Raw genomic sequence first — 15846 nt, forward strand, 5'->3', positions numbered from 1 at the left:
CATATTTCCATCTTTGGCTGCAGTTACAGGAGGTCCTTCACGTGAATCGTCTTGAACAGTACGACGCCCGCATTCGAATTATGCCATCTATTTTGTAGCTGTTGAAACACAGTCACAACTTCGGATGAAATTCTATTGGCGATGAACCACAAAACGCAAAGAATTTTATGGCGGCACTGAAGTACGGATTATCCGTCTGTAAGAAGAAGGTATAGCGCTATTACGTCAACAGCTCGTCCATACAAAGTAATACCCAGACACTGTATTTGCTTTACCGCGCAACACGTGCCAGTGTAACACATATCAATAGGAGTTGGGCGTCGCGGCCACCTGTCTGCCATTTTCTCTCGGTCATCGCATCATGCAGAAAACTTAAGCTTAAACTGCGCACTCGTTCCACTTAGTACGCCTACATACTGCCTTGTTTCCTCGCCTTTATTAAGATCACTACTGGCCATTAAAATTGCTACACCACGAAGATGACGTTCTACAGACGCGAAATTAAACCGACAGAAAGAAGATGCTGTGATATGCAAATGATTAGCTTTTCAGAGCGTTCACACAAGGTTGGCGCCGGTGGAGACACCTACAGCGTGCTGACATGAACAAAGTTTCCAAATGATTTCTCATACACAAACAGCAGTTGACCGGCGTTGCCTGGTCAAATGTTGTTGTGATGCCTCGTGTAAGGAGGAGAAATGCATACCATCACGTTTCCGACTTTGATAAAGGTAGGATTGTAACCTCTCGCGATTGCGGCTACCCTTGACGCTGCATCACAGACAGGAGCGTCTGCGATGGTGTACTCAACGGCGAACCTGGGTGCACGAATGGCAAAACGTCATTTTTTCGGATGAATCCATGTTCTGTTTACAGCATCATGATGGTCGCATCCGTGTTTGGCGACATCGCGGTGAACGCGCATTGGAAGCGTGTATTCGTCATCGCCATACTGGCGTATAACCCGGCGTGATGCTACGGGGTGCCATTGGTTACACGTCTCGGTCACCTCTTGTTCGCATTGACGGCACTCTGAACAGTGGACGTTACATTTCAGATGTGTTACGACCCGTGGCTCTACCCCTCATTCGATCCCTGCGAAACCCTACATTTCAGCAGGATAATGCACGACCGCATGTTGCAGGTCCTGTACGGGCTATTTTCGATACAGAAAATGTTCGACTGCTGCCCTGGCCAGCACATTCTCCATATCTCTCACCAACTGAAAACGTCTGGTCAATGGTGGCCGAGCAACCGGCTCCTCACAATACACCAGTCACTACTCTTGATGAACTGTGGTATCTTGTTGAAGCTGCATGGGCAGCTTTACCTGTACACGCTATGCAAGCTCTGTTTGACTCAATGCCCAGGCGTATCAAGGCCGTTATTAGGGCCAGAGGTGGTTGTTCTGGGTACTGATTTCTCAGGATCTATGCACCCAAATTGCGTGAAAATATAATCACATGTTAGTTCTAGCATAATATATTTGTCCAATGAATGCCCGTTTATCATCTGCAGTTCTTCTTCCTGTAGCAATTTTAATGGCCAGCAGTGTACGTGCTTACGGATCACGGTTTCGCACTTTCATGGATGCAGCATTGAACTTCTGAGTCGCATTATTCTACAAAACAAAGTGGTAAACGCAGTTTGAAAGTGAATGTGAACTTTGGTATGCTTTGCGTCTTTAAATCTAAGTAAAGGTCGGTAAGTCCTCCGCATATATATCAAATATACAATATTTTCATTTAGAAAGAGTGCTGCGTTGGTGAGACAGAGTTTGCTCTTTTAACCTGCGTGTCAGTTGGACCAAAAGTGCGCCGTAAAGCAGCCTTTTTCAGTTTGTAACGCACGCTAAAGCGAACTGTTGCAGGCAAACACCGCGGCTCTCGGGCCAAGAGATTCCCCACTCGGCTGGCGTCGGTGGAGGGGCGCATTATAAATGCGCGCCTCGCGGGTAAATTTAGGGCGCAGCGCGGCGAAGCTCTCAGGTGTGCGGACACGTGACCAGCGACTGCCACAAGACGAAATATGCGACACTTCAAAGCAAAACGTAAAACGCCCTACTAGCAGGCAACTGATTAAACAGAATCTTAGAGTTAGGTCCAATTATCTGAAATGTACAATTAAGCTTGAAATTCAATTTCTTTATCACTCTTCCGCGCTGTAAGGTCTGAAATGCTCGTTCGACTTCATTTATTTTTTTTAATCTAATGAATTTCCGTCGAGAGTGGAATACCCAGTAGTGTTAGAGTGGAAGGTCGAGGCAGTATGGAGGAAGCATCTTGGTGGCTCTTTCGATGCCTCACGGTGCTACAGCACCGCTTATGCAACTATATTTGTTGTTTTTTTTTCGCTGTGACTGAAACCGTCAGAGTTATTCGAAACAAATGTCAGCATTTACGATTACATCCGCGGAAATACTTCGTAGCACATGGCGCCTTCCTTATTCCAGCTGACACACAGTTCTACGTTTCGCTGCAGAACAGAAATCTGTGTACGGGAGTTCCCTTTTTCTGTTACTAGTCTAAAATTTCCTTCCGTCATTCTGGTAGCCGTGGCTGTCTAATCAGCAAAGTTGTCTAAACACACCAGAAGGCGCCACACAGGTGAACGAGGGAGCTCCAAACCACGTGCATGACTTTCCTGTTATCTCGCCTCATCTCGCGTGGATAACTGTGCTAGTTGGTTTATCCAGCTGACCTCGTTATTTGCTAACCATATAAGCTCAAAGGTCCAATGCTATAAAAACTAGCAGACAGTGATTCAGATTAAAACCAGATTAAGGAAGTTGCGAGAAACAAAGCGACGGCGGTTAAGGTACTATACTCGTATTCTGGAGTCTCGGATTTTAAATCGCCTTGACTTATGTTGTCCGTGGATTCCGTAATTCAGGCGAAATACAGTGAGAGTCCACCAACAAGCGCAGGTTCGATATCATTTTCCGGCTTTTCCTAGTGAACCAGTGCTACGTCTCTAAAGAATTTGGTATCGATGTGACAATGGACTCGAGCTTGCTTTATTTGTAAATAGCAGCAAATTCATGAATGACTATTTGCCGCGAAGGATTAGCCGCGCGGCCTGCCGGCACGGTAGCTCAAAAATGGCTCTGAGCACTATGGGACTCAACTGCTGTGGTTATCAGTCCCCTAGAACTTAGAACTACTTAAACCTAACTAACCTAAGGACATCACACACATCCATGCCCGAGGCAGGATTCGAACCTGCGACCGTGGCAGTCCCACGGTTCCGGACTGCGCGCCTAGAACCGCGAGACCACCGCGGCCGGCACGGTAGCTCAGCGTGTTCGGTCAGAGAGGTGGTTGCCCTCTGTAATACAAAAAAACTGAGTGAAAGGATCAACAACGAACATGAACGGATGGCATGTGACGTCCGCAACGACCAAACAACAATCAACAACGAACAACATGAAAAAAAAAGGCGGTCTAAGGCACTGCAGTCATGGATTGTGTGGCTGGTCCCGGCGGAGATTCGAGTCCTTCCTCGGGCATGGGTGTGTGTGTTTGTCCTTAGGATAATTTACGTTATGTAGTGTGTAAGCTTAGGGACTGATAACCTTAGCAGTTAAGTCCCATAAGACTTCACACACATTTGAACTTTTTTTTTATCTTTTCCGAGTTGTTTCTCGAAATTAGGGTATGGAAATTTTTATGATGACGACGTAGGATGGAGTCTCTAGAAGACTCAAGGGACATCGTATGTTGGTCAAGAGTTGCAGACCATTTTTTGGTACTGATTTTAACCTTCTTCTTTCCTTCATTTCCAGACTAAACGACTATAGCACAAACGTGGTAGTTCACTTTCTAATCACTCATTAAATGCACATTCAGGGTACAGATTTATCTCTTATAATCCGCACACCAACGTCGATAGAAACCACTGGCAAGTTGCTTGTACTCACGTATGCTTTTTTGAGTACATGTACATTCCATCGTCATAAATAAAAGATTAGAGGGAAAACAACATTCGCTTTCTATTTTGAATAGTGAAACATCGAGCACAGTTTATACCACTTTCAGGATTTACACTCGTGCTACCTATAAGACATCTTCAAACTAAGACCTACTGCAAGGTCAAAAACAGCATCAAGCAAATAAGCTCATAATCTGATTATACACTTGCAAGGTTTTCTAATTTTAGTGAATTAAAATTACTCTTTTAAACAAGCGACAGTCGAAATCTGCCACCAGTTTCGTTTACATTAAAGTCTCCACTGACTTACCTGTCGAAGTGGCGTCGCTTACTAAAACACACTGAAATTTCAATTTGAACGAATGAAAAGAGGAAACGTTTAGATCCTCACTTTACGTTTATTACTGGAAAAGCAACCGAGAAAGCTTCAAGTGAAAATCAGAAATCCATTGTTTTGATGTCCCTCTCTATCACCTGTAGCACTAAAGCGGGACAGTATATATAACGATATTTTCACAGCACGAGAAACAGAAAGTCGATGTTCTCATTGCGGCATAACATCCACATCCATTTCAAGTTATATGACTTTGCATTCCCGTCATAAACGCTTTTGTTGTTGTGTCATCCAAGGAAGAATCTCGAATTTCCAGTAAACCGAATAGATGTCATAACTGTCATCACAGTATGAAGGCCATGCGGAAATTATAGATACAAAGCGCAGAAAATATTTCAAGTATTAAGTGTCTCCCTTTCTCTGCCATACAATGTGATATCCACATTCTTTCACGTATGACACTGCACTGCATTAAAATGTCTCGTTTTTTTCGAAGGACAGGAGGCACTGTCTTGTGTATTTCTGAGCCTTCATTCAGTGCTTCCAGCTCAAAACACTTGCCGTGTTGCCAGCCAGTATATCGGTACCTCTTTACGGCAATATGTTGCCGACAGTTCGAAGCACTGTTTATTAACCACATTGACGGTTTACCACCTGTCGATCCTCAAGTTTCTGAGCCACTTAATTTGTAGCTACAGATGACCGCTCCCGCCTCTTTTAATTCTATCACTTCTCCATCTTGAAATTCATCACACTATTCTTCCATTCATTACATTTGTAGTTGAAACAGAAAGAAATTGGTAATTAACTGAAACAGCTACTTAGCGCCCCGCAGGCTACAGAATCGTCACTGGCTGTAGAAGTTACTCTTCGAACATCACAGTGCCCCAACTGAGACTCGGACAGTTTCAGTACGTGTAAAAACAACGGAATAAAGAGTAGTGACAAGAAATAGGAAAACAGAAATTGTTCCATCATTATGGAAACTGAACTTTTACTTTCCGAATAGCCGTCATGATTCATGTACATGTACACTACGAGCGTGTATATACTGCAAACTACACTGCGCAGGATACACTCCACCAATTAAGGATTTTCTTTCCTATTCCGTTGGTGCACTGACAAGGAGACCACACGGCAATTGGATGGTTGTACTTTTTCTTTTCTTTTCAGAACTCAAATGTGAGTCGCCAAAACCCGTTCGATACATCTCTCAAAAACTCTGGCAACAATTGACTTCGAAGTTTTCCAAGCGTCTTTAATACCCGAAAGCAAGGTGGTTTACTGCACTGGAGGCATAGCCCTGTGGTAGAATGTTCATCCGCCTCGTGGAGCTCGACGGTTCGATTCCTGACCGTGGTAAATTTTTAACACAAAAGAGGATACACCATGAGTATTTTCGAGGCGCGTGAAACGGGATCAAAAAATTAAGTTCGTAATTTTCTTTAAGTTTAAAACATCTTTATTAACAATCTTCTATCAAATATCGGTAATTCAGAACTTATATTTGCAATGAAAACTTTGTGTGCGACACATAATCAAGAATAAGAAGACGTGCGTTATTCATAAAAATGACACTTATATATGTTAATTAGCAGATATTTCATTAATTTTATATTTAAATGATATAGGTATTCGATATGAGCAGAAAAAAAACGAAAAAATGACTGAAACGAGACTCGAACCAGCGATCCAGCCAATACCAGTCTCAAGCGCTACCGATTTCTTTTACACCTTCACTTATTTTACAAGTCATGGAAATGCTCGTAGAACATGTACTTGTTTTTAAAAACTTCATCGGCCTGGAATTAAAGCCAGGCCAGCCACGGGGTAGGTGAACATCCTACCACAGAGCCACACTCGATGTCGAAATTTGGACCCTACCTTAAGATATTAAAGACGCTTAGAAAACGTCAAAGTCGTTTTTGCTCGAGAATTTTTGAGACTTTGCATCCGTCTTGACATTTGAGTTCTAAAATTCACGTATAAATACTATAAAAAATTACGTAAATCCGACTGCTGTGTTGTCTCCTCGTGAGCGAGGAAAAATCTCTATATACGCGCCCACTTCTCCCTCATCTTATACTCGCGATCCTACGTCAGATGTACGTCGGTGACAGCACCACAGTTGCACTGTCTTCTTCAAATACACGTGCGCCAAGTTTACCCAACCGGCCGTCGGTGCACTACGTCTAGTTTCTTCCAAGGATTCCCATCTCTGTCGCACTTCCCGACGGCCTACACCAACCTGTTGCGATTCTAGAAGTGCATTTCTAAATTTGCTAACACAACAGTCACCAGAAGCGGAACAGTGTAAGAGACCGCCGGAGGGCGCGGCGGCTCGCTCACCCTATGGACGCCTGCGAGGAGGCGGCGCCGGCGTGCTTGTCCGCCTTACAGCACTGGCTCCCCATGGCGGCGCGACCCGTCCAGCCGCGCTGCCGCCCCGCGCACCACTGCCGCCGCCGACGCCGCCGCCGACGCCGCCGCGTCACGCCCCAGCGTCCGATATAGCCGCGCGTGACGTCGCCGAATGTCGGCGCCCGCCTTGCCCCAGGCGGCGGCGCCGCAACCCGCCACTGCGTGCCAACTGCGGGGGCCGTGCGATCCCTCGATTCCACGGGGCCCACACGAACCTGAGTGACCGGCGTCTGAAGAGCTGACGTGGACGGCTTACACTTCTCCAATCTCGAAACGTCGGAGTCAGAGAGTGCGCGCAATGTAAGCCCGGCGTAAAGTCTTATCCGTGACATTTTGGCAAGCCCTAGAACTGCACACCAATCGGGGTCGTAATCCTCCACGCATTATGCAATATGTTGTATCCCATACTGGCAAAGAAAGCTGTTCAGAGGGGGAAGTAAGGATAAGTTGAAGGTGAGGCGCTGAATGGAAGGCCTCTAAGACCTTGTGTGACCATCACAAAAAAAAAAAAAAAAAAAAAAAAAAAGTTTCAAATGGCTCTGAGCACATGAGACTTAAAAACTATGGTTATCAGTCCCCTAGAACTTAGAACTACTTAAACCTAACTAACCTAAGGACAGCACACAACACGCAGTCATAACGAGGCAGAGAAAATCCCTGACCCCGCCGGGAATCGAACCCGGGCGCGGGAAGCGAGAACGCTACCGCACGACCATCACTAGTCAGTTCGATCACTTGTTGTCATTACTCCCTTCAGCCGGCGTGCGACATTTGATCCTTGCAGGTTCATGCGTTTCTGCCGATTTTGAGCTTCCCATTGCCAGTCCAACCCGACTGCCTTTCTTAAGTCTCTGCTCGACCTGTCCGGCGGCCTTCTCCTTGGTGTCCTTTGGTAAACAGGTCTTACGTCTATTATTTGTTCTGGCGACCTCACGAGCCCACTGCCATTTCAAGGTATTCATTACGTCACTGACATTTGTTACCTGTCTAATATTTAAAAAATGGTTCAAATGGCTCTGGCCGTCCGGAGTGGCCGTGCGGTTCTAGACGCTACAATCTGGAGCCGAGCGACCGCTACGGTCGCAGGTTCCAATTATGCCTCGGGCATCGATGTGCTTGATGTCGTTAGGTTAGTTAGGTTTAACTCTAAGTTCTAGGCGACTGATGACCTCAGAAGTTAAGTCGCATTTGAACCATTTCTGAAATGGCTCTAAGCACTATGGGACTCAACATCTGAGGTCATCAGTCCCCTAGACTTAGAACTACTTAAACCTAACTAACCTAAGGACATCACATACATCCATGCCCGAGGCAGGAGTCGAACCTGCGACCGTAGCAGCAGAGCGGTTCCGGACTGAAGCGCCTAGAACCGCTCGGTCACAGCGGCCGGCTGTCTGATATCAAATGCTTTCTTTCCGTCTTTCTTTGTGCAACCCAACAATGATCTTTCCATTCCTCTTGGAGCTACTATTAGTTTTCTAACAATGAATTCATTTAATATTCATGTCTCACAGCCGTAAGTTATTACTGACAGTTCACATTGGTCAAAACGTGTTTTCTTCAGCTCGGCCAACATTTTCGACTTCAAAACTGATGTCTATCTTCCACAATCTTGCCGGCCTAATTCAATACGTCGAAATATTTCTGGTTTTATGTCTCTTTTCGCATCTGCAAGATGATCCAGATAGACATGTTCTGTGACCCTTTGCAGCTCCATACTTCCAACAGATATATGAAGGACTTATTTCAATAGTGGTACAAGTCCATTTCTGTTCATTCTTAGATACAGAGTCCTAAAGTTAAGTGACCGCTGAAAAATCTGCAGTTCAGATACCAGAAATATTCAAGCATATGGCTTCTTGCTAGAGATGAACCTTTCCTTCTTTCTGTTTGTTTGGACCATTAATTTCAGAAGCATTATAGACAGAAAAGTGGAGGTAATGGACTTGTACCACTATTGAAATAAGCCCTTCATATTTCCATCCGGTGTCCATTCATTCATCACGATCTTGGTTTTATCATAGTTCATTTTCAAAACAACTTCAGAGCAGACTAACACAAGTTCGCTAACCAATATTTGAAGTTCTTCTACGCTTGTATGTAGAACAGTATCATCAACAAATCTCAGGTTATTTACTCTCTTTCCCAGAATTTTGATTCCCTTTGTTTTCCAATCCTATTTCGAGATTGCTTTTTCTAGGGCTGCAGAAAATACTTTTGTTTTACACCCTTCTACACGGCAAAATAATTGGTTTCTTCAACTGCATTCACAAACTCTGGGGAGGTTTTGTACGTGTCTCATAAGACTTTAATACGGACCTGTTCTGTTCCTTGGTTTGTTAGAGCCTCAAACAGAGCTGGGTGACTGAATCAGAATCTGTTAAGGCAAGGCAACGAGGTACATGGTACTAATTTGTTGTGCTAATAGTACTGTGTAGGGTATGGTCATTTGCACTAAACACCGCGTGGAACACGGCTTGCTCAGTGGGTTGAACCAGGTGAAGTGTAGTGTTCAATCTGACAGTCAAAATTCTAGTAAAAACTTTGTACATTATGAACATAAGGCGGCAGGGCGATAGTTCTTTATATCTTGACTACTTTGGAGATAAGAGAATCACTTGTATGAATATCAAGAGCTCAGATGGCAACCCAGTTCTAAGCAAAGAAGGGAAGGCAGAAAGGTGGAAGGAGTATATTGTAGCGGGACTTTGAATTTCGCCGCGCTACACTCGTTCCCTCAGATAAAAATATCCCGGCGCAGCGGAATTACCGAACTATCAGTTTAATAAGTCACAGCTGCAAAATACTAACGCGAATTCTTTACAGACGAATGGAAAAACTGGTAGAAGCGGACCTCGGGGAAGATCAGTTTGGATTCCGTAGAAATGTTGGAACACGTGAGACAATACTAACCTTACGACTTATCTTAGATGAAAGATTAAGAAAAGGCAAACCTACGTTTCTAGCATTTGTAGACTTAGAGAAAACTTTTGACAACGTTAACTGGAGTACTCTCTTTCAAATTCTGAAGGTGGCAGGGGTCAAATACAGGGAGCGAAAGGCTATTTACAATTTGTACAGATACCAGATGGCAGTTATAAGAGTCGAGGGGTATGAAAGGGAAGCAGTGGTTGGGAAGGGAGTGAGACAGGGTTGTAGCCTCTCCCCGATGTTATTCAATCTGTATATTGAGCAAGCAGTAAAGGAAACAAAAGAAAAATTCGGAGTAGGTATTAAAATTCATGGAGAAGAAATAAAAACTTTGAGGTTCGCCGATGACATTGTAATTTTGTCAGAGACAGCAAAGGACTTGGAAGAGCAGTTGAACGGAATGGACAGTGTCATGAAAGGAGGGTATAAGATGAACACCAACAAAAGCAAAACGAGGATAATGGAATGTAGTCAAATTAAATCGGGTGATGCTGAGGGGATTAGATTAGGAAATGAGACACTTAAAGTAGTAAAGGAGTTTTGCTATTTAGGGAGTAAAATAACTGATGATGGTAGAAGTAGAGAGGATATAAAATGTAGACTGGCAATGGCAAGGAAATCGTTTCTGAAGAAGGGAAATTTGTTAACATCGAGTATAGATTTAAGTGTCAGGAAGTCGTTTCTGAAAGTATTTGTATGGAGTGTAGCCACGTATGGAAGTGAAACATGGACGATAACCAGTTTGGACAAGAAGAGAATAGAAGCTTTCGAAATGCGGTGCTACAGAAGAATGCTGAAGATAAGGTGGGTAGATCACGTAACTAATGAGGAGGTATTGAATAGGATTGGGGAGAAGAGAAGTTTGTGGCACAACTTGACTAGAAGAAGGGATCGGTCGGTAGGACATGTTTTGAGGCATCAAGGGATCACAAATTTAGCATTGGAGGGCAGCGTGGAGGGTAAAAATCGTAGAGGGAGACCAAGGGATGAATACACTAAGCAGATTCAAAAGGATGTAGGTTGCAGTAGGTACTGGGAGATGAAGAAGCTTGCACAGGATAGAGTAGCATGGAGAGCTGCATCAAACCAGTCTTAGGACTGAAGACCACAACAACAATAATCTTGACTACTACAAGGGTTGCTCCAAAAGTAATGCACCGCATTTTTTTTCAGCAATACTTTATTGAACATAATGAGAATTACACACACGAAAGAATGGTGTTTTGTCGACATGCCCGATTTTTCCACGTAGCCTTGTAAGGTGTCAGGCAAATCCAACACCTTCCATGAAAACCATGACATGATAAGCAAATCCAGTAGTATGTCACATAGCTCCGAATAAATTGTGACATTAAATTAACCAAAGTAATACGAGTAACGAGTGAGCAAATGGAATACCACAGACTAACACAAGAATGCCTAAATGCATGTCATACCTTCCCACCGTGAGACAGACGCAGCTCCGAGGGGAGAAACGAGAACAGAAGCTGAGAGCAGAACCGTGTTAAGCTAGAAGGCCCTCCGATAAGGTACGGACACTCACGTCGCCAGCTAACCGACAGGACCATCCCCCCATCCCATGTTAAAAGATAGAGCCCTCCAGAAGAACAGTATAGATCTTACGCTAACACTAAAAGGGCCACACCAGCTGCAAGTTTTAGCGTGAGACTTTTTCGCGTCTCTGTTACGTTGCAAACGTTAAAAACATTGCCCCACCACGAGAAGTATAACGTTTGTCATTGGATAGACAGAATTTTTGTAGGCGGAGCTTAAAGTTAACATTGAGACACTGATTGGTTAGTTGAAAACACAGCCAGATACCTTTTTTTTAAAACCAACTTCGGTAAATTGTAGTAAGGGGAAGTTAGGAGAGAGTTGCTTCCAAGACGGTGAGGTGCGTGGAGCTGTGTCGCCCGCCGCCCCCTGACGCTGCCTAAACACCGACAAGGTAATGAACGCACGCGATGCCCCATTTTTGAGCGCATAAGGCTTCACTCAGAACTGTAGAAGTCTCATCTGTTACATCCCCTTTTTTATGTAATACAAGTGTCGATCGTCAATTAAAACTCATGGTATTCACATTTGCTACTTGAAGTTAAAATCTGAAACGCGATGATTTTTCTGTTATATAATTATTGAGAAGCCACATCAGCCACTGTAACTTACGACAAGTTAAATAAGTAATTAAAGATAATTGAGGGTCACTGTAGATCATTTGGATACTTTTCTCTTTTATGAAACTTAACTTACATCTAGATTATAGATGTGATATGGCATAGGTCATCCTTGGATCCATTGTAGAACTTGGGAACCCATTCAGGGAATATTCGTTCACATTTTTGTTGAGCGCAGTTGGTTTTTATCATCCTGTATTAAAATATTTCCTTTTATCAATAGTGCAATTTATAAACAATGTTTTGTGAGTAGAATAAAATTTCCAATGGTAAACTTAACTGCTTTTTCGATGTTATTTTACCAGCTAACTAAAAATAGGAAAGCCTTGAACCCCTTCCACTAAATTTAGTTAGTATTAAGATTTTTTTACAGGGAGTGCAGTGGAGCTGACGCTGAAATCATTAAGTATTTGATTATATCATCGCTAGTCTCACTGAACTCTTCTGAACTCTACATGTCATGTGTGGTCTGGCGTCTCCTTACCAGCAACAGGTCCCAGGTTCAAACTAGTCAATTCCCTAAAAAAAACACGCTCAGAGCGTCGTTGCGCGAAAGTGGTAGGGACACACGACTTAGAACAAACAGACACCGCGCAGAATGTTAGAGCCTCCATCCCGTTCTATGGCCTTCCTCCAGCACGCAACAACAGCGTGTACTCTCTTTCGGTACCTACCTTTGTCCCGGTGGAGGAGCTAGTGCTTCACTGTGCAAATCCCGTCCTCATCGTCCTCAAAATGTCTTCCATGAATGGCATCCTTTAATGGCCCAAACAAGTGAAAGCTCGCTGCAGCATGTCAGGTGTGACAGCCGCGGATGGTCTCCCCGACAGCTGCAAATCGTGGAGCTCCGCGGAACCACCATCTCATGACCTCATCCTCCGTGTCCAGAGACTGAATGTACGAGGGAAGTTCAATAAATAATGCAACACATTTTTTTTCTCGGCCAATTTTGGTTGAAAAAACCGGAAATTTCTTGTGGAATATTTTCACATTCCCGCTTCGTCTCGTATAGTTTCACTGACTTCCGACAGGTGACAGCGCTGTACGGAACTGTTAAAATGGCGTCTGTAACGGATGTGCGTTGCAAACAACGGGCAGTGATAGAGTTTCTTTTGGCGGAAAACCAGGGCATCTCAGATATTCATAGGCGCTTGCAGAATGTCTACGGTGATCTGGCAGTGGACAAAAGCACGGTGAGTCGTTGGGCAAAGCGTGTGTCATCATCGCCGCAAGGTCAAGCAAGACTGTCTGATCTCCCGCGTGCGGGCCGGCCGTGCACAGCTGTGACTCCTGCAATGGCGGAGCGTGCGAACACACTCGTTCGAGATGATCGACGGATCACCATCAAACAACTCAGTGCTCAACTTGACATCTCTGTTGGTAGTGCTGTCACAATTGTTCACCAGTTGGGATATTCAAAGGTTTGTTCCCGCTGGGTCCCTCGTCGTCTAACCGAACACCATAAAGAGCAAAGGAGAACCATCTGTGCGGAATTGCTTGCTCGTCATCTGGCTGAGGGTGACAATTTCTTGTCAAAGATTGTTACAGGCGATGAAACATGGGTTCATCACTTCTAACCTGAAACAAAACGGCAATCAATGGAGTGGCGCCACACCCACTCCCCTACCAAGAAAAAGTTTAAAGCCATACCCTCAGCCGGTAAAGTCATGGTTACAGTCTTCTGGGACGCTGAAGGGGTTATTCTGTTCGATGTCCTTCCCCATGGTCAAACGATCAACTCTGAAGTGTATTGTGCTACTCTTCAGAAATTGAAGAAACGACTTCAGCGTGTTCGTAGGCACAAAAATCTGAACGAACTTCTCCTTCTTCATGACAACGCAAGACCTCACAAAAGTCTTCGCACCCGAGAGGAGCTCACAAAACTTCAGTGGACTGTTCTTCCTCATGCACCCTACAGCCCAGATCTCGCACGGTCGGATTTCCATATGTTTGGCCCAATGAAGGACGCAATCCGTGGGAGGCACTACGCGGATGATGAAGAAGTTATTGATGCAATACGACGTTGGCTCCGACATCGACCAGTGGAATGGTACCGTGCAGGCATACAGGCCCTCATTTCAAGGTGGCGTAAGGCCATAGCATTGAATGGAGATTATGTTGAAAAATAGTGTTGTGTAGCTAAAAGATTGGGGAATAACCTGGTGTATTTGAATGCTGAATAAAACAACCCCTGTTTCAGAAAAAAAATGTGTTGCATTACTTATTGAACTGCCCTCGTACTTCTGTCGACAGCAGATGCTCCACAGACTGCACAGTCGTTTGCGGATATTCCCCACAGTTTCTTTCTCTGCAGCGAGAGATCCCATGGCGGCACGTTGCTTGTAACGTTCATCAGTTACAGTGGTACGTAAAGTGCCCTCAGGCACACACCGTTGGGTGACTTGCGGAGTATAAATGTAGATGTAGACATCACCTACAGACGCCATTTTGAAACTGTCCTGCAGCTACGCTATCTGCCGGAAGTGGCGGAAACCTGGCGCACTCACTCAGGAGACTTGAAACAATACATACGTAACGTTTCGCATCCGTAGCATTGTTTTCGGCTGACAAAAAAATTCAGTGCATTACTTTCTAGGGCAACTCTCCTACTTATATATTAGGATTATTTTGGCTTTCTTACCATCTTCTGGTAATTTTCCGCTGGGTAAACAACTTGAAAATATTTTAGGTAAATTCTTTATAGATTGTATTTTAGTAGGTTGTTGTCAGAGTTGTCACCAAACTGCTTCATTCTACGACATCAGCACAATACAGATTTGAAAGACAATAACTGTCAGTTTATGGTACTACTCTGGAAGATAGGCCGGGCAGCTCATAATACCAGTGCATGTCCAAGTTGTGCGCTGAGGTACGTCGCCTGTGACACACCGGAGACAGCTGCATCGCAGAACAAGTAAGCACTCCTTCTCTCTGCAGGAGCGTGGCTGCTCCAGCAGCTGCGAGCCCAGGCAGAGGCCGCGGGGTTGACCCACGCAGTCGCCGTCCTAGGAGTCCCAGCCGTCCGCAGAGCTGCCCTTCGCCAGAGACGGCCTGGGCGCCTTACTGATTAAAGTTCATCACGCCGTAAGAAAAGCAGCTCAGTCGGGACTCTGAACTGTGGTCTAATGTAGCGGTAATAAACAAAGTGGATATCGCAGCTGAGTGTGTGAAGCGTCGAAAGAGTTTCGTAAGTTTTCAAACACGCTCGTGCTGTATTAAATGAATCCACTAAAGTACTCGTTACTAGTGGAACACTGTTGTGGTAAGACTTCCTATGATGTACCAGGTTTTTGTGTGCATGAGTAGCAACATGCCTGTGAGTGAATGGAATTGTGCCGAGATTTTGAATGAAAATTAGATGATAAAACACTCCACATCATTGCAGCGGCATGGGGTTACTGCAGAGACCGAGACTTTGAGGTTAGTCAGCGCAACACTCAAACAATTTAGTACCTAAACTGGAAAGCAAACTACGTCCAGATTTCCAACCCAACATGCTACAGAAACCATAAGGGTAAGCAAATGAAAAGGAGACAGACAGAAAGAGGCAAGTAAACTGTTCATTATTTCAAAATTAATCGCCATAACTGTTAACACATTTATCTCACTGTGTAACAGGACGTCAGCGCCTTCGTGGAAAAATGTTTGAAGTGGCTTTCGTAACCCGGAAGGACAGACTCAGCATATAGGAAAGTCAAAACAACCTTCGGTGACATTAAAAGGAAGGGAGATAACATTAAGTGGAACGGGAATTCCATTGTTAAATGCAGAGGAGAGAGTGGAGAGGTGGAAAGAATACATTGAAAGTCTCTATGAGAGGAAGATGTGTCTGATGTGATAGAAGAAGAAACAGGAGTCGATTTAAAAGAGGTAGGGAATCCGGTATTAGAATTTAAAAGAGCTTTGGAGGACTTAAGATCAAATAAGGCAGAAGGTATAGATAACATTCCATCAGAATTTCTAAAATCATTGAGGGAAGTGGCAACAAAACGACTATTCACGCTGGTGTGTAGAATATATAAGTCTGGCGATATACTATCTGACTTTCGGAAAAGC

The 15846-nt window shown here is 44.3% G+C and overlaps 1 protein-coding gene across 1 annotated transcript in view; it reads right to left on the reverse strand.

Moving 5' to 3' along the window:
- LOC126481726 (muscle M-line assembly protein unc-89-like) overlaps window positions 1–6710 on the reverse strand; it is a 1115867-nt gene extending 1109157 nt beyond the window's left edge. The window contains exon 1 of the mRNA XM_050105679.1: window positions 6614–6710. Coding sequence (XP_049961636.1) covers window positions 6614–6678 — 65 coding nt within the window. The 5' untranslated portion in view covers window positions 6679–6710. The remainder of the gene's footprint in view (window positions 1–6613) is intronic.
- Between the last annotated feature and the right edge of the window lie 9136 nt (window positions 6711–15846).

This window comes from Schistocerca serialis, chromosome 5 (assembly GCF_023864345.2).
Source record: "Schistocerca serialis cubense isolate TAMUIC-IGC-003099 chromosome 5, iqSchSeri2.2, whole genome shotgun sequence".
Taxonomy (NCBI): Eukaryota; Metazoa; Arthropoda; class Insecta; order Orthoptera; family Acrididae; genus Schistocerca; species Schistocerca serialis.